Raw genomic sequence first — 19,883 nt, 5'->3', positions numbered from 1 at the left:
ATAGTTGGTTGGTAAAAGCTTCATGTCCATGAAATCCGAACGAAAATCTAATAATAAAAAATAATACGCCGCAAGCTGATTCCGCATCGATAAGCTTGAGTCCAATAGCCTTACAACTAGTTTATCTACATGGTTAGATCAGAGAGGTTAGAACAGCAAAGTGTTTACACTGGTCCAAAGTTTGGGGACTTTTCGTAAGCAAGTTTGTGGTGTTTGCAGAGTGGAGCGCGAAGTGACAGCGCGGCTGCGTGCCTCCCAGGATGAGGCGTACGCGGAGTCGTTGGCCGCCGACCAGGAGAAGGAGAGACGCCGCGCCGCAGACCGCGCCGCAAGACAGCAGCAGGAGAAGGAATTGTTGCTGAAACAGCAGCAGGAGGAGCGCCGCAAGCTTGATGTACTTTACTTTCTTTATGTTACGGACATACACTGCCTATATGACATTTATGATTACAATCGCTCTTCGCGTTTTGAAAAATATCTATACCTACTAGTTTGGTGATCTTTTTAAGTTAGTTGTAGATTACTATGAACTGGAAATAAATAACACATATGTTAACGACTATAAATGCGCTGCCCTAAGCATAGTCACGCCATTTAATTAGTAATTTCGTGTTACTAAATTTGTGTTATTTTTTTATTTAATAATTTTTGCAATTGAAAAAAAATTGCACAGTAAAAGGCACTGTTATTTCTAAAATAAATTTCTTCTTTCAGTCCTTCATACAGGACACAATAATTACAATACCGGTTTACATGCACGAGAAAACAAAAATTATGTAATAAAAAAATTATATCATATTCATATTCATTCATATCATATTCATATCAATAACATTAAATTATTACAAATTGTATAAACACATATTTCATAATATATTACCTATAAAATCGATGGAACAGTTGTTAAAAAATAGTGCTCCTTAGAATAATAGCTTGAAAATAGCTATTATAATATATAATAAGCATTTACTTTCGTGAACAGTAGTGGGAAGTGCGTTCCAAAGACTTACCACATGAACAGTGAAGGAATGAGAATAAAAATCGTCTTATACTGGACTCTAAATGTAATTCGAATGAAACCGAAGAATCGAATATAACTCATTTATTACAAAACGCCACAACACAAAAATACACAGTAAAATTTAAAAAAAAAGGTAAAGGTGAATTAAAACAAAAATAAAATGGAATGACAAAAAAAAATCTTAGTAATAGGTGATGAAATGACCACAAAGCAAAAACCTTAAATTACACATCTGCCGTTTGCTAACACAAACTCAACAAATTGACAAAATATTTTTCTGAGATATAAAAAAGCCAAAACCCAGTTTTAGAATATTGAAATAGTTTAATGATATTTCAGCTATGCATCGTTAGGATAAGTTCCGGTCGAACGCGTTAACTAATTTTAACTGTTTTTAAAAGAGAATTTTTGCTCTATCTTTTGCTATTTAAAACCGATATTTGATCATTTATAACTTAGCCGCGTTCTAGTTAGTAGACGGCAGACATGTTGGGTGTCATAGTATGAATGAGTAACAAAGTGGATGGCTGTAGGTGGTGAGCGCGCGCAAGGCGATTGCGGCGCGGCTGTCGCCCGAGCCGTCCACGGGCTTCGACACTGTTATGCTGCTCATCCGCCTGCCCGACGGCGAGCGCCTGCAGCGCCGATTCAACATCAAACAGACTACGCAGGTATGTCTCACAACGAAACTGTACTATACTTGTCCTAAAAACAATTGAATATCGTTGTAGCGACTATATCAATGAGTTCGGGTGGGTGCTAACAACAAGTGTTCAATTTAACTTGTAAGAGCTTTGGTGTTAATACTGTAAGCTTCCAAGTGTTTATAAATAAATAAATAAATAAATAAATAAATAAAGTGAGCAAGGCCAAGCAAATACACTTACAGTTTATTAATTTTTATTATAAATACGTACGTGTCATATGTGTGTCTTACAGCTATCAAAGCTAAACAGAAAAACAATAGTAAAGAAAAGGCGCCAAAATAATCACATTTAAATTTAGATTTTAAATATAAAACAAACTTAAATACTATAATAACATACTCCCGGACATATAATCCGAGCCACCTCGCATAATTGTCGTAAAGGGCTAGAATACAAAAATAGTGTTATCATCGAAGAAAAAGTTTTCCCCCAGGTTTTGCAAATCCAAATTCTACAAGGACTTATGGAAAAGACGTTTAGTATACTAGTTTCTAAATTGCATAATAGTTTTTGATCAATAAAACATTATTTAAGCTTAGGGCACTTAATACTGAAAATGCGTGGTGGCTCGAATTGTGTGTCCGGAAGTGTACATATACAAAAGAGATTTGTAGCGACTGCTGCGATTCGCTACAATCGTCTCCTTAAATGTAAAACCATGTAACGTCGCCTTAGAGTGAAAACCTCGGATACGCGTGTTCGCATAGTTCTTCTTGGTCAAATTTATTATTAAAGTAATTATAGTATCTGAAAGAGGCTAACTACAAAAAAAATGCGATTACTACATTTTACACCACATTTTCATCGTCGTCCTGAAAAAATACATAAAAATCACATACGAGTTATTCACTCTATGACGATGATAAGTGACATTTTCCACAAAATGCCACAGAATTTTATAACAATTATAATTTTATAGAAAAATGTAAAGTATTATTAGTTGATATCTCTTATATTTACGGAATAATCGCCTGGGCACACTTAACGATTACACTCTGTATACTTCTAAGTCGATTGAAGTTCGTCCGGTTTGCACCAAGTGCAAGGGGCAACTGTTAGAAAACCGACGACAACTGAAATACAAAGATTGCCGAGAGATATATTAATAAATAGTTTTACTGTAACTAGGATGTGTACCACAACAACTCAATGAACAATGCAACAAAAATAAATAAATATTAAACAACAAACACGTAATAACTGCTATTAAAATTTGCTTTCAAAATAATCATAATAAATAAATAACGCGTACACTCATAGCCTCGCACTAGGGAAATCCTGTATCGCGAGTGCTGTGGACACACGTAGACAACCACAAATTACACCCAAACTCACGAGAGAAATAAAATGTGGACCATACAAATATTTTTCCCGATCCAGGAATCGAACCCTGGACATCTACATGGCTTTCCAGCATGGTAACCGTTCGGCCACAGAGGTAGTTTTATTAAACATAAATTTTGAATATTTTGTAAATCTCTACGGCGCGTATAGAATTAAATACAGTTCCATGCTGATCTGGAACCAAAAGAAAAACATAGAAGTTATCAGATACTTATTATCCCGTGCAAGTTGTAAAAATCGACTGAGGGACTAGGTTTAATATTGTTCTATAAGTAGGCGACAGGCTGGCAACCTGTCAGTATGGTGCACTAAGTTACACAAGATTGAATTGTATACAATCTTAACCCAAACATATGCCAAATGTGGCTTTAGTTGTACTGTGTCACTTAAAGCTCTGCCTACCCCTATATGGGAACCCAAAGGCGTGAGTATATGTATATGTATGTTTACGGCGCGAAATCCAACTGTAGCGCCCCCTTGCAATTGTACTCAGTATCTATATCTATATAATCTCCAAAATATTCCAAAGCTGTTATAAAAATTTAATTGTAATGTTTAATGCGCTAAACCGTAAACTTACGGATATTCTATTTAGTTTTATTGAATAATTTGTGATTAGCCCAATACCTATTATTGGGCTGTTATATTAATGTAAGTTCATGTTGTTAAGAAATACTGTTTATTGTTCATTTAAAATGCTCGTGTTCAATTTGTGTGAAACCGGTAATTGGCTTTATGTTTATTGTCCTGTTTTTATGAAATGTAAGAAGCTGTTGGTTTTCCACGAATAAGTAAATAAGTAAAACAGCATACTTCGTCGTCCCCAAAAACACTAAAACCCTGATGACAAAAAAGCTGTTTAAACCCAACACAAAAGACCTGCAACAAGTACATGGAGAAATTTGTAAGATCTGCTGACTCGAGGTGTAGCTCAGTCAGTTGGAAAGAGGGGTAACCCCGGTGTTGCAAAAGACTAGTTCGAAGGAATTTTCCTTTGTGTTGTTCGATATTTGTATCAATAATAATAACTATAGTTACAGTTAGTTTGGCAAAACAGACACAGGTCCGAGACCCACCCGATCGAAGGAATTTTTCTTTGTTTTAGATATTTGTATGAATAATTAAAACAAACTAGTGGAGTAATTCCCAAAAAATAATTAAATATCATCGTAGTAAAACATATTCGTTACAATCATTAAATTGTTACAAGGACATACTTTTAAATTAAAATTGACAAAATGGCTTTTGACACATTGCTTCTATAGTAATAAAGAATACTTAGAATTTACAAATTCATTACATTAATTAGAAACTATAGAGACTAAAGAAACATTGAAACCCATTAATATTTGCACATCTGCTTGCAGGTTGAATACAATGTACCTAATTTTACTTAAGACCTTTGTAATTACTGTATTCTGGCAAATAACCATATTCTATTCTATTCTATTCTATCAATATTCAATAATAATAACAAAACAAAATAATAAACACAATTTTACTAGCAGTAGAGAGAGCTTCTTGTGAAATTGTTCGTCGTAGTAGTAATGCTCACATACTGCGTTCCGGTTTTGAAGGGGTGCTGGTGAAATTACAGACACATGTGACTTGTTAACTTATGTCTCAGGGTGATGGGCGCAGAGGCAGTGCCCCTCCGATCTTTACTTTTGAAATTCTGAGTGGCATTGCAACTGTTATGGACAGGCGTGTCGCTTACCACCGGGCTGACGACTTGTTCGTCCCGTTACTTAACATTATTAAAAAATTACTAAAACCAGATTTAAAATTTTCAGGAACTCTACGACTACGTGTTTAGTCACCCGGAGTCGCCAGAAGAGTTCGAGATGACAACCAATTTTCCTAAACGAATCGTGCCGCGAGGTACCGTTAATCTATTCGAAGTCGGCCTCAAAGACCGCGACGTGCTGTTCGTCAACGACATCAATGCATAAACCGGTGTGTTCAGTCAGACAGACTAGGTACGCCCGAAACAACTACGTATTCGATACCTCTGACGACTTCGCTGAAATGACATGGTATCTAAGCTGGAATCGATTGTAGAAGTGATTTCACATTTCTGTATTATATACAATGTACCTACATTTATTTATGGACGTTTATCGATGTTTTTGAACATCTACAATTTCATGCAGGACTGTAAGAAATAGTCTTACCTGTTATTACAAATTAATTCAATAAGGCAATATATATATATATGAGCCACATTTCCATCTGCTGTTTAGTGGCGGATCAAAGTAACGATATTGTATTAAATTAGGGAGTAATTGAGATTAGGAAACGCCTATCAGGGTGTTGCTAATTTTGTACTTAACGTGTCGCTGTCTGTACTGTAAATGTTTTATCTGTTTTTGAGACAGAAAGATAATTTGAAGTCCAATAAACGCAAGCGTATTGACTTTTTGTTTTTATTCTCTTAGGTTGTAGTCATACGGGTTGTATTCCTGCTGAATCGCAAATGTAAGCGGACACTGCTAACACTGATATTTGACAGTCGCGATATCATCTGCATTCAATTGTCATCCGGCTGCATTGCACCTGCTATTTTGCAGTACCGATGTATCGTAAGCGCTGATAAGCTGGATTTTAACTGTTAATTTGCAATTTTGGCGAAATTACAGGCACATGGGACTTTTCAACTTATGTCTCAGGATGACGGGCGCAGTGACACTACAACTGTTATGGACAGGCGTGTCGCTTGCAATCAGACGCACGACTTGTTCATCCCGTCACTTTGTGTCACAAAAAAAAAATCATAACTGCTGTTCGGCGGAATTCCAACAGCTATTTTGTAGTTCCCATGCGTCGTAACTGCTGTCCGACTGAATTACAGTGGCATTTTGCAGTACTCATGCGTCGTAAGTGCTGATAAGCTGAATTGCAACAGCTATTTTGCAGTTTCGATGCATCGTAAGTATGATAAGCTGAATTGCAATTGGTTTTTTTTGCAGTTCTGATGCATTGTAATTGCTGTCAGGCCGAATTTCAACAATTTTGCAGTTTCAATGCATCATGACTGCTGTCCGACTGAATTACAATGGCATTTTGCAGTACTCATGCATCGTAAGTGCTGATAAACCGAATTGCAACAGCTATTTTGCAGTTCCGATGCATCGTAAGTGCTGATAAACTGAATTGCAACAGCTAATTTGCAGTTCCGATGCATCGTAAGTATGATAAGCTGAATTGCAATTGTTTTTTTGCAGTTTTAATGCATCATGACTGTTGTCCGACTCAATTACAACTGCTGTGCAGTAATTGCATTCCGACTAAGTTTTAACTGCTATTATGCGGTTCCGTTCCAGCTGTAACGCAGCTCGTGTGACTACGCACTTAGCATTTTGTAATGCGGGCGTGGGTGTAGATCACGTACCTGAGAATATTTTTAAGTCGTAGAACAAAAGTTGTTCGTTTTAATGATAAGAATGCAGTGTTTACAGTTTTTGGCATAATTACAAATTACACTTGTTATGTTGTTTTCACTCTTGCGAGTTCTTGGGTTGACTTGGTTGGTTATTTCAAAAATAGGTTTTCATACTTATATTTATAGTGGGTATGTGAGAAACAGAACCCTTGAATTTTTATACCTTTTTCATACAAGTGCAACACAGACAGCCTCTGTATAATTTACTCGGTGTTTAGTCACACTCACACTAGCTATAGGTGACGACTGAAAATCAGCAATGCTGAGTCTTCATCCTATTTCTCCACTTTACTGTTTTTTGGTTAATTGCTCGCTTATTCACTCATCAAAAATTTCTAGGGATCAAACTTGTTTCTGCCAATTACTGAAAATCAGGTTTTTTAATGATTTCTTTTAACACCGATCGATTTTTTTTGGTAAATTTTATTTTCAAATTCAAATTATAAAAAGATAACTTTTTGATCGCCACTGATGAAAACTAGTTTCGTTCGCTAGACGCCATAACTATATAGTGATGTGACGTGTTATACATTTCCACCCTTTATTAATTCCATTCTCCTAAGTCAAAGAGAAACATAACTGAACATAAATTGCAACTATGAATCATACTTAACTAGAATATACAAATACATAAATATAAATTAATATTTATTTATTAATTTCAATTGAAAATTAAAGTGTTTCATTGATGCTTTAAGGCGTCATTGGCGTATCAGTGAAGTTAGTATAAGACGCTTCAAAGCGTCCATGGCGGTCCTGATTTTCAGTAATTGACAAAAACGTGCTTCATCCCTAGACACTTGACGTATTATGGTTTATGTGTTTTGTGGATAAATAACTGTATTTTTATTTTATTTTATAATGTAATTTCAAATAGTGAGAAGCTGGTTTTATTACTATCGATTTTCAAACTCCACAGATTATACTAAGCTCCATTCTACAGGGTTGCCGTAATTATGTAACCAAAATACAAAAAGATTGGTTTAGTAGACTTACTGTCAAAATTTTCGATATTCGACATCATTAATCTCGAGTCTCAAAATAGTCAAAAAATCGTCGAGTCAGGCGAAATTTTCGCGACAGAGATTCTCGGTGTGAAAGCCCTAGTACGCATATAGAACAGAAGAACGCTTAATAGAAGAATGGTTTTGAATGGCTTGCAAAAAAGAGGGACTTTCAGGGGCGTTGTGGTAATAGTCTTAAAGGTTTAAGAGTCGTTACAACTTCAAATGGCTTTGGTTGATCCCTCATAACAGTGAAAGTGTTGAATTAATCACTTTGAAAAAAATATATAGCAAAATTGAGGATACGCACTGATTACTATACGGTGTGAAAACACGATTTCTAAAAATTTTCGTGTAAGAAAAAACAAACTTACCTCGAAATTTTACAACGAAACCGCTGTTTTCAATAGCTACTTTACATATACCAATTTTTTTTATGTTAACTGAACTATATAGAACACATACACTATACGATATGCAATTTTCAAATGGCGTTAACTTCGTTTGTAAAAAAACCAGTGTTCCTGCCGCTCGACCCAAGCAAAATGAACCGTGTTAGTACGGGAAAAATCTGAATTCGAACTGAGGTAGTACCGACTCGTAAGGTAGATGGCGATTTAATAAAAAAACAAAATGTTCCTTCGTCGCCTAACATGGTACTGGTTTAGGGCCAGCGTAAACCGGCGGACGGGAAGGTGATATATCTTAAAGTTATTAATGTTTATTTTATGCTATTATAATTGTAATAAGGTATAAAATTCAATGATCTGAGACCGATTTCGGAGGATCACAGCGCATTTTTCTCTGCGACGAGACGGAACTCCGGCTATGCGTCGGGGTAGCGGAAAATGGGAGGGAGCGGACGCTGTGGTACGCCGGCAGACGCTCGCGATATCGTAATCGGGATAATATTCCTTATCAGTGTACGCTAGCGGGCATAAGATCCTGTTCATTGTTCCACCGCCGTCCGCCAGTTTGCGGTTGACCTTATGGGCACTTACCCCACTTCAGAGTTGACGGTGCCGTGACAGAGTGCAGCAGAAACACAGAAATAAAACTATTTTAAGTTTTTATTAAAAATATACAACTATATTAAAATAGTTTCTCATTATTTTTAAATTAATGACTACTATATTTTGCCTAAGTCGCAGACAAGTGTGAACAGTTACATTGTAGGAAATGAAACTATTTTTCCTGATTTAAATTGCGTATATTTGTTTTTTTCAAACAACAAACACCCTATTTTTCAATATAGTTACAAAAGTTATTTTTACTAATACCCTATTTTTCACTATAGTTACAAAAGTTATTAATTAAATACCTTATCTTATTTTAATTTTACAAAGAAACATTCCAATTTACGCTACATTGTTTTACAAATTTTTTTTATTGTAACAATATGAAATTTTATTAAGTTAAATTTATTATTAATTAATAATTGAAATTAGAATAAATTAAAACATATTAATTAGTACTGCAGTCTTATGTCTGTTTGGGATTTTTCATCAGAGGAAATACTGGTAAACGTTGGTTTGTTTGAAAAAAAAAAACATATACGCGATTTGAACCCCGAAAAATAGTTTCATTTCCTATGTGTACCGATCGCGAAAACCTAGGAACTCGATAGTTACATTGTAGTTAAAATTAGCAGATGCGTGTTAAACAGAAAACGTACGTAGCGTATACTGTACCGTTAGCTGTACAATTCAAGAATAAGTAAAATAGATAATAAAAAATTCTAAGGCTTGTTATCTAGCCATGTTTCACTAACCAATAGTCTTTCTAGAATAAGAAAAAAAGAAAGAAGACGTCCAAGATGGCGTACAGTGATTAAATAAAGGAGAATATCAAAGTGAGCAGCTATAAAGAGGTCAATGCTATAAACCGTAAAGAATGGAAGAGACTACATCGATAAGAAACGGACTCGTAAACAGAGGACTTTATCAAAAAAAAAGAAAAAAAAAGAAAAGCTATTGGTTGATTAAACACAAAATCCTCCGGTAGATAATGGGCGGGCGACTTCCTGTTAGACGCTTATAGAAGCTGTAGCGCCACTGTCGTCACACGCGCGTACCACTTTTGCAGTTATAAGTAGTGAACTCAAAATTGGATGCTGAAAAGCAACAACGTATCAATCAACATGATCATAGTTTTGCGAAAATGTCACCTGAATATTTTTTCGTTGTTTTCCATAGATAATTCTAAAGTTTACTTGTAAAATGAGAACTTTTGCTGTATAAATCCAATGCTACACCTACCGAAAATTCAATACAATTGAAGTCTTTATTTCGGACAAAATTTCCATTATAGTGTTAGTAACAAAATACTTACAAACTATGTTAATATAAATCATCTAAACATTGACATGTACCCGTACCCATTGATATAATATGGGCCCAACGTTCCTCTCGGCCACTGTATGATTGAAAATCGCCATTTTGTCAGAGCGTTAGAGGTCCAACATAATTGCAACATGAATTGGGCGAAAGCACTCCATACAAACGAAAATCGATCATAAGTTATTGTAAACTCGTAAATTTTCATACAAAATCATTGACTTACAAATAAATGGACGACGGGTCTAATACAAAAACCACGAAAAAAATGTCCCAAGTCAACCTATTCGAAATTTAAATTGTTATGTCATTGCAGTATCGCGCTGTCCGTAGAACAAATGAAGACTAAAGCGGAGTGTCGCGCTCTGTATACGATTTTAGCGCCTTAAAAGTGCGGACACTTTTTAGCGCGGACCCGACGTCCATATGATTGTAAGTCAATGTACAAAATACATATAAGGGCCCAAATATAAATTTTTCGAGATAGAGTATCTGTCATAATAGATTTTGAAAAACCATTATAACGGTAACCCAACTGTTCTAATGTCAGAGCTCATTCAGACACGTCTTGGTGCAAGCAAAGAAATGAAACAGTGTAAGATAGCTTAAATTTATTACTATAATTCCCCAACAATTATTATTGTTGCAACAGCAAAAGTTTTTAGAAAAAAATCTTTAGATGCCATTTTCGCAAAGCTATGATCATGTTGGCTGACACGTTATTACTCATCAGCGTCCAATAATATGGAGGCGTTACAGACGCACGGCTGCCGCGCCACTGTAGCGTTTCTACAAACGTCTAATTTGAAAGCGCCCTCAGTTGATAATAATTTTTACTAACCGATTCTTTGTTGGCTTAAGTTTGAGATATTATGTTGGTCGAAAATTTTATTGTTATGTCGTTAGGTTATTCCGATTGATACATGTAAGCTTCATTGTTTTCTCAAAATTTTTGTTACATATTTATATTTTGTTTTATTTAAAAAAATATTATTAAAATTAAGTTATAAAGTATAATCTTGAAATCAGACCAACTTGAATAAAAATAATTTTAGTTTTTCATTTATAATAAACAGTGTGTAGTTATTCTTTTATAAGTTGTGATTGCAATGTTTAAAGGGAGCATTGGTTACTAACTACGTCACTGCAAATATTTGTTCATGTTACCTTATAGAAGTCGATGGATCCGCCGTATAGAATTTTCGATTTTGATCTGTATATTTTAACATGGCATCTAATTTCGTGGGACTACAAGTCAGTCATATTTATTATCCCTGAACCCAATAATAACAAGAAGCGAAAACAGTGGGTAGACACTGGAGGTGATATATAGCTTAAATTATAACTTTAAATTCCAAAAAGAAGCAACCAATTATAATTTGAAAGAAATAAGCTGCGGCGTATTTTATATTTTAATTTTTGAAATGAAGCAACTACATGAAGTTGTAAGTGTAATCTCCAATGGAGTATATAAGCTTCTTGCTTGCAACGCGATGTTTGCGCGCGTTTGAATCCATTCACTATTGCGCGTCTGCGGCGCCATAAACGCGCGTCGTCAGTGCGTATAAAATACGCCGTGTGCATAGGCTCTTAGCGTACTTTTTTTTCATATTGGATTGGAGTACGGTTAGTTAATTGAAACAAGTGCCATCTAGCGGCATATTTTACAACATATCAATGCGTCGATTCCTATCTATCTATCCACGTAGCAGAGCAAGCAAGTAAAGTAATCCTTACTATCTAGTAAGGATCCTGTGTATCTACACAGGGTGGACGCATCTTACGGTTTATAAGCCACTTTTACCTAAGTCGCGCTAGTATAGCTAGCACGACGGGGTGCTACTTGCGTGAGATCGACAAAACACGAGATACTGCTATTCTCGCATAGAGTATACCGCTTTTTATGTCGCTCTCGCGCAAGGCGCGCCCTATCGTGTTAACCTATAATTTATTTACATCGTGCGAAAGCGTTACTTTGAACTGCCCTTTAATTTCTCTGTACATTGGTAACATAATGGAAGAATACATTCCAATTGATATTTGTATATAAATTTATTAAATTGTTAAAAAAAAACTTGTTAACACGTTCATAGTTCAAATACAAAACTCAACGCACGTACAAAGTATCGCTAATCTGTACTAATTAGTGTCGCTGAATGCGTGGGGGACTATTACAAAGTTAATTTTGCAGTGGCGTGTGGCATGTACACCTTGTTTCAGTGAATTTTGTTTGCTTTTTTTTGAGGCACGTTGCTACCTACTATGATGAGTTTGTACAATGTAATGTACGCCAAAGGTGTGATGCGAAGAACCTTTATAGATACGTGCATGAATCCGAGGATGGTCTGTATTATAATTTTTGTTTTGTTGTAAAAATAATAATGTTCTTTCCGTAATACGTAGTCTTTTGTTTTTGTTGTTTGTTTGTGTTGTGACCTGTAGGGGATAACTTGATATGCTTTTGTTATCGTAAAGCTAGAATCTTATAATAATGCCCATCTACAGCGCAGCAAGTCCATGGTCACGACCTATTGCATGCAGTGTGTGTCGCTGCGGGTGAACCCCGTTGTATTTTGTAACAAAGAAAAGTTGCATCGTATTGCGTAGCAATTGCGGTGTCATTGAAGACATTTACCACGTTTTCATGGAATGTGTTCGAACCGAGAGACTCTGGAGACTGTTGGGCAGTGTGGTTAACAGACTGGACAGACTGGATGGTGTAACAGTATACTGGCCGTTCCTTCGTCGAAGATACTGTACAAAATATTTTTAGATAGTCTTAATTTAGATTAGATAGTAGCATTACGGAGCGACATTACCATTCAGATACACGGTAAAGCTCCTTAAATTTAGATTAAAAAAAAAGTTGAATCAAGGTGTGTAGCAACAGGGGACTTGCCACGGTAATAAATCAATCAAATCATTCATTTCCAGACAATTGTAGTCCATAAATGGATAACAGAGAATTATACAAGAACACACAGTTCCACCAGATTTTGTAAACCATATATTAAAATGAAACACACAGAAAAATTTTATAATTTAATTTTTACGACCTCACACTTGCTAGACAAGCCTATAAGATATGATACTAAAAAATTTTTTATCAATTTTATTCATTTTCAGGGGCAATTCACGCTTGACCAAAAAATTGACTATGCCCAAATCATTTTCACAAAGACTTAATGGTTCTTAAGACAATTTCTTTGTATCTTCTATGGTTTCAGATTTCCCCATTTAAAAAAAACACTATAATTGATTGAAAAAAGTCGATTATATGAGTTTGTTATATTGATCGAAACCATTTCCTACATGGGTTTATAATGATGATCATTGTTATCGGAGTGTAAAGACTTTTTAAGGAGCATCTCGTCTGTGTTGTTGAAGTAGCATAGTGTAAGTAAAATCATGTCTATGTAACATATTGTCATAGTATCGTGTGTCGAAAAATACGAAATGAGGCAAATACGCTGTCGCACTTTTATTTTCTTATAAAAAAAAATAATTAAATCCATTTGTAACCAAATGAAAACTGTAACTCGCCTTTCGCTATAATTGGATTGGGATTAATAAAAAAAATAAAAATGTAAATTTCATATACTCTATTTATTAAAAATCCATAAATCAACAATACATCGATTAGCGATAACAGAAACACATCACCTGGAATGTAGGCACTTCTTGTATAATTTTAAGTATATTTTAAAATAAAAAACACAAAGCACGTATGAAGCTTATGTGGTTGTACTTTGAGTAATATTACATGTTAACATACAACGCTGAAAACGTAAATAGAAGTCACTTTTGCACCCCTCCTACATTATTTTTGGTTTGTTGTTCTTGTGTGCTTACAATTACTAACAAAAGCACAAATAATCTCGAACCAGAAATATACTTACCTACATCTTAATTAATGGAGAAATTTGATGACACTACAATTTCACTTAGATCGTCTTAATTTGTTTACAAAATTCACAAAAATAATCAACAGTTAATTTACAAAACACTTTTATAACATGATTTGGCTCTAAAGTTCATGGCACGAATACTGCATCTACACAACTAATATTTTGTTTTGCTAGTTAAAATTCTATTTATTAAAAATATACATTATGTACTTGATATGTTGTATTTAAAGTGGCGCATTTTTGTTTACTTTTTTATATACATACAAAATAAGTCTAAAGAAACGTACAGTAAAGATCAAATCAAATTTGACACTTTGAACCTTTGAATTTTGAACGGTATGGCTGTGGTATGGCGTTAAATTTAAATCTTCAGTGTCAAATTTGGCGTTCTATGTACAGGAACATACTGACAAATTAATTTGTCAATGTGTTAATTTCGTGTGAAAATACATTGCCCATAATTAATTTTAAAATATTAAAACCGTCTTTTGGAACAATTGAGCTACGATCGAGGCAATTGAAGTCTACACTGAGACTGTCAACAGCTCAGACTAGATGGGTCTTATTTATATTTGAACTAGGGTTGCATGAGGTACCATCAATAGATCTGACGGCCTGTTCCCACGACAGCATCCTGTTTTTTTGCTGGATCGATTGTTTGCAGGAGCCAGTTTATTGCTCTATCTTTATATAATATAGGTTGTATATTGTTTCAATAGGCACCAACATTCACACAAACATCCCGTTTACAGGATCATGCAAAAAACCGATCCTGTCGAGTTTTACTATTCGGTTTTGACACTACAAACTGGATCCCGCAGACCAAGACAAAACAGGATCCCGTTTAATGACACATATAGTTCAGTGAAAGTGTTCACACCAGCGGCCTGCACGATTAAGAAATCAGATGAAAGATACCTACTTTCAATCAACATTTCACAATTGGATGGGCGGTAATACCAATACAATGTCACAAAAGTGTTCACGTCTGTCGCGTCTGAATCTGATCAATTGACGAATATTGAGATCCTGCAAAAATCAGGACGCAAATTACCTACTGTGTGTGCAGACACCAGTCCGATTTGCGGGATCCAGTAAAAGGCGGTTTTGCAGAACTGGGCGCTGTGGGAACGAGTCCTTACAGGTCGTAGTGAGTACGCTGCCATAGCACCTCCCCATTTCATTGAATACGAATGAAAAGTTTGAAATGAACGATCACAATGTTAGGCGATGCATTCGGTTTCTTACACGTTGACCAACAGATAAACAATAGCTTTTATTAAAAAATTTGGAATTTTACATTTTCTATGGAATGATTGTAAAAAGATGCTATCTATCTACACTTTCGCATGAATTTATCACTTTCTTACGGTCAATGTGTAGGAGAGCGAATGTTCCGCTTTGTCCTGCACACACATTTTAACACTAATTATATATCACACTTTGGTTATTACCTAATTGAAAGTAGAAATTACTATATTTTAAATTCTATACAATGTTTGGGTGCACATTTTTTGGCCATTTATATAAGAAACATACATATTATATTATTTTAATAGAAACTTTCACATTTTATAAATTTTATATTTATGTCTTAATTATGCGGTAGGTATTATATTAGTTTCTCACTCTTAGAATGCACTAACAAGGTATACTTCTTGAATTTATTTTCAATTAATTACATACCTAAAATTTACATTATCATGGAATGAATGCGAGTAAGTAAACAAGATTTGACGTTTTTATAGTACTTTTTTCTACAAATATATACTCCATGTAAGGAGCGATAAAGTGGTCTTCGTCTATTTTATTTCTAAATATTGCAACGTTAATGATTGCTTACTTAATAAGAGTAGTAGGGTTGGCACGAATTGCGCGAGAGCGACATAAAGCGCGAGATACAATTCTCCCTTAGGGCGCGTTCCCATTATGTCGTGACGAGAGATAGTCGTGTAGTTTAAAGTGTCGTGTCTTGTATATTTAAATGAAGTTGTTCACACATAGAACAACGCGATTAACTGTCGTTCACGACTTTTTTGACGTTACGACGACAGACTTACGTGACAATGGGAAGAGCTATAACGGCAGTCGTCAGACGATAAATAAAACGTCACGATAAAAATGTGACGACAGATAATCGCAGCTTCAAACGATTCTGTCGTGCAAACGACAAGGCGGCTGCCGGGAACCGAAAAATTGTCGTCACGATCTAGCGGGAATTGCTAGACACGATAGTCGTTCAACGATAACATAAATGTCCACGACTCAGTTACGACATACATAATACTCGTGATATGGGAACAGGCTAGACGCGACAGTTGTCCAACAATTAATACAACGTTACAACATAATGGAACGTGCCCGTCGAGATCTCGAGCTTTATGTCGCCAAAGCGCGCATATCGTGATAACCCTGCAGGTAGGTAGGTGTCTTGGAGTAGTTTGTTAAAATTATTACTATTGAATTAATGAACATGAAAAAGAAAATATACAGTGAGTTTTAATGAAAATTGTTTGTTTAAAACCGCGGAGTTGAAACGAAAATTACATAATTACTTCTTTACTTACGGCGTTTCTTTGGTCACGGACTTTATTTTGTGATTTGACTGAGGGATTCCTTAGTAAAAGTTGTTTCTTGCATTAGCACAATCGTCTTTATTTCGTCTTCCTTTAAACGTCGTTATAGAGTGGACATTTTTTTTTCTGAGTTAAATTCATATACAATAAAAGTATACGTGATAAAAAGCAAGATTATCGTGAAACTTAAGCCAGCGCACACGTATGTATATGTCGAATATGAAACTTAGGAAGGCGAGGGACAAAATGTCCGTGACCAAACAGATTCCGTTCATGCTTAATAAGTCGCACTAAACGACTGTCTCTAGTCACAACGCAATAGCGTAAAGAATGCACCAATATCGAAATACACGTGCTATATCTAATCGCAATCCATTTTGCATTAGTCTCTAATGGCGTGTTTACACAGGGTCGGTAGCCGCCTTCGGAAGACTACCGTGTTGAATATCCCAAGGATTCGCACGAAGTGCTCCCTGCCTCCTGCCGGCAGACTTATTTTCTGAACGCTATAACTTGGGCCTATTCGAGGCGAGAGTGAATTCTTTAAATGAAGCATGCATCCATTGTCGACCCCATCGTCACTATCTAAGATGGAGGTCAAATGCGCACTTAGTTTTTTTTTATTAAAAAAACTTCCTAGCCAAAGGACACGCAGTTGACTCGCTGTTTATACCGAGTCAATTGCAGCATTCGGCTGACAAAGACGGCGATGTGGACGTGCTGTTTACATCAAGTCGACTGCCGCCTTTGCCCAAATTACCAAATCATTATAAATATAAGTGTACGCATTACGATTATGATTTTCTTCCATCTGGTTCTGTCTTCGGCCTCTCTCAGGGCAGTTGTTATAGGGAGACCAGTAAGGTCGGTCACTACATCGGCTAGGTGATCGACCGCGGAGTCTCTTTCCCTCTACATAACAATCACAACCAGTCAACGTTGTCTGGTTGTCGGCGAGCAATATGACCAAAACACTTTAGGGTTTTCTGGTAGCATATCGTGGAAAGTCTATCTGTGATATTAAGCTGCTTATGGATTGGTTTGTGCTTAGCGGTCCACGGTATACGGAGCATCATTCTCCAACACCACATTATATCGTTCGAAAACTTAACAAACTGATTGGTTAGGTAGGTGTTTCCTTATTCCCAGCACGCATATCGTGGTAGGACGCGGCCGCCGATACGTTGAAACTTGTTTTCGTCGACAGTCGCTTGCCGAAGACTAACAGTGATTGATTACACCTAGTCGACTCGGTCAACTCTGGCAGCGAACTACGACTCGTCGTCAAACGACTCTGTGGTTACACGAGGCGGGGCAGCGAAGACGACTTGTCAACCTAGTGTAAACGCGCCATAATTTACTTATTAATTCATCATTAAAGAGATTTATATACATACTAAATATATTGCACATTGACCTCTCTTTACAAAATATAATTATCCCATAAATGCATGTAGACAGCTATCTCTAACTTGGTGTTCTCCTAACAAGTAGTGTGCCGAGTGGGTGAAATCCGTTGGTCCACAGAGACAGAAGAAATGTGAACATTGATCAGCGCAATTGACTTTACCTAGGACTTGATTGAGGAGATCCTTGCCTATTCTTCCTCTGTGACCTGTCCAGGTAGAAGTTGCATCTGAGAGTACATGTGTGGCTGTAAACCTGTAATAAATAATAATAATAATAACGCACACACTCAACATAGCCCCGCACTAGGGAAACCCTGTGTCGCGGGTGCCATGGACACACACAGACAACCACAAATTACACCCAAACTCATGAGGGAAATAAATGTAGACTATACAAATATTTCTCCCGGCCTGGGAATCGAACCTGGGACCTCTGCGTGGCGGTCCAACATGGTAACCGTTCGGCCACGGCGGCGGCAGTGAAATGAAAATTAAACAATCGCCGTTATTCGAGTCGAAACAGGCGAATATAATGATTATTGTAAATCTTTAATCCGGTAAAATGTCACTTCAAATATTAACCCTATACCTAAGAGTGGTTACACATGGCGACTTTTAATTGCGATGCAAACGCGTGTCCGTGAAACGTGCGATTGAATCGCTATACATGCCATTTATAAGCGATTGCATCGATGCAAACGCGCGATTGCATCGATGCAAACGCGCGATTGCATCGATGCATTCGCTTGTGTTGAATAATTGTATAATATAATGTACGAAAAATCTGTAAGTATAAGTGTATGCAAAAAATTTTGTTTTGTTAATTGTAAATTTAAAATTGAAATTAATAAATAATTTAAATAAATAAATTAAAACGTGCATTGCGTTTGTATCGCGTTTGCATCGCTACTTAAAGTCGCTCTAAACATAAAGGTAAGTTTTTATAATAGATTCAGTAAATACGGATATTCTTTACACATTCAAGAATAATTTAAATATAGAATGTAACTTCGTAACTTATATTTAGAAAATAGTTACTAAGATATTCATTCTCACTCAATTCAAAGTTCAAGCTTCGAGTAGGTATTCAAGTTTTACGGAATTATACATATATATATGTATGTTTTTTATGTTACATTTCCCTCGTACACCAGTTTATTACTGCAATTAAAAGTTTTCTTTAACTGTGAAATAACGTTAATATTTGAATTCAACCTAGATTAAAGTTTTCTCAATAATATTACTTTTCGTGTTTCCGTAAAACTCCAACGACTTCGAAGCTTATACTTTAGAAATTAGTATTAAAAAGCATTAGGCAACGAGAACGCCGCCGACCGTTTTGAGACATAATTAAAATAACAATGATCTTAATTATCAGAATAAGTGAGCTGTATACAGTTCTAATTGCCTAGTACGGGCTTCAGTCTCTCAATAGCATGGTTAGTTATGTTGAGATAATGAATCATTATTTCCGTCAAGTTGGGAACTTTGAATAAAACTGGTTTGAAGATTATCTTATTTTCCTCTCAAAAAACTTTGTGATGTTTAACATCAAATATAATAATAATAATAACGCACACACTCAACATAGCCCCGCACTAGGGAAACTCTATGTCGAGGCTGCCATGGACACACATATAGACAACCACAAATTACACTCAAACTCACGAGAGAAATAAATGTAGGCCATACAAACGTTCTCTTGGCCCGGGAATCGAACCTGGGACCTCTGCGTGGCAGTCCGGCACGGTAACCGTTCGGCCACGGAGGCAGTTAACTGCGTAAAACGGAAAGACTAAATATTCTAGATGTCAAATATGATATACATTGACAACTATGAAATAATATTTGAAATTTCGCGCTATTTCCGTTCCCGGTACTCAAGGAGTGAAAAGTGCGGTGGTTCAGTTTTACTAACCGTAGGTAGTTCTACTTGTCTATAGTTATCTGTGGTTGGTAGCTACTAGTTGGTAAGTGGTATCCCCAAGCGAATGGTAAATTGTTCGCTATGACAAGTTTATTTACTATAACAGATATATGTCTTTTTCACTCAATATATGAGTGTAATTCTTAGAGTATGGAAAAAAATAAAGGAACAGTCTAAGGTATAATTTTTACCAAAGTCAGTAAAATTGT

At 35.9% G+C, this 19,883-nt stretch overlaps 2 protein-coding genes across 3 annotated transcripts in view; one reads left to right on the top strand and one right to left on the bottom strand.

Moving 5' to 3' along the window:
* The first annotated feature begins 129 nt into the window (after positions 1-129).
* On the top strand, positions 130-5,694 carry LOC113231511 (FAS-associated factor 2). Its single transcript, XM_026465835.1, has 4 exons — positions 130-146; positions 181-394; positions 1,555-1,692; positions 4,866-5,694. Exons 1-4 carry the CDS (start codon positions 130-132, stop codon positions 5,022-5,024), a joined length of 528 nt encoding a protein of 175 aa, XP_026321620.1. The 3' UTR covers positions 5,025-5,694.
* Positions 5,695-15,860: 10,166 nt separating this feature from the next.
* LOC113231184 (cytochrome b5 reductase 4) overlaps positions 15,861-19,883 on the bottom strand; it is a 159,072-nt gene continuing 155,049 nt past the window's right edge. For both annotated transcript variants that reach the window (XM_026465370.1, XM_026465371.1), the window contains exon 9: positions 15,861-18,000. In XM_026465370.1, coding sequence (XP_026321155.1) covers positions 17,775-18,000 — 226 coding nt within the window. In that variant the 3' untranslated portion in view covers positions 15,861-17,774. The remainder of the gene's footprint in view (positions 18,001-19,883) is intronic.

This window comes from Hyposmocoma kahamanoa, unplaced genomic scaffold (assembly GCF_003589595.1).
Source record: "Hyposmocoma kahamanoa isolate Upper Pololo Valley unplaced genomic scaffold, ASM358959v1 65, whole genome shotgun sequence".
NCBI classification, from domain to species: Eukaryota; Metazoa; Arthropoda; class Insecta; order Lepidoptera; family Cosmopterigidae; genus Hyposmocoma; species Hyposmocoma kahamanoa.
Note: the sequence above shows the minus strand (reverse complement) of the source record. Positions and strands in the feature narration are given on the sequence as shown.

Bases quoted from the DNA above. Each gene is read 5' to 3' on its own strand.
- LOC113231511 (XM_026465835.1), top strand. The intron at 395-1,554 runs GTACTTTACTTT...GGATGGCTGTAG, and splicing joins AGGAGCGCCGCAAGCTTGAT to GTGGTGAGCGCGCGCAAGGC. The intron at 1,693-4,865 runs GTATGTCTCACA...TAAAATTTTCAG, and splicing joins ACATCAAACAGACTACGCAG to GAACTCTACGACTACGTGTT.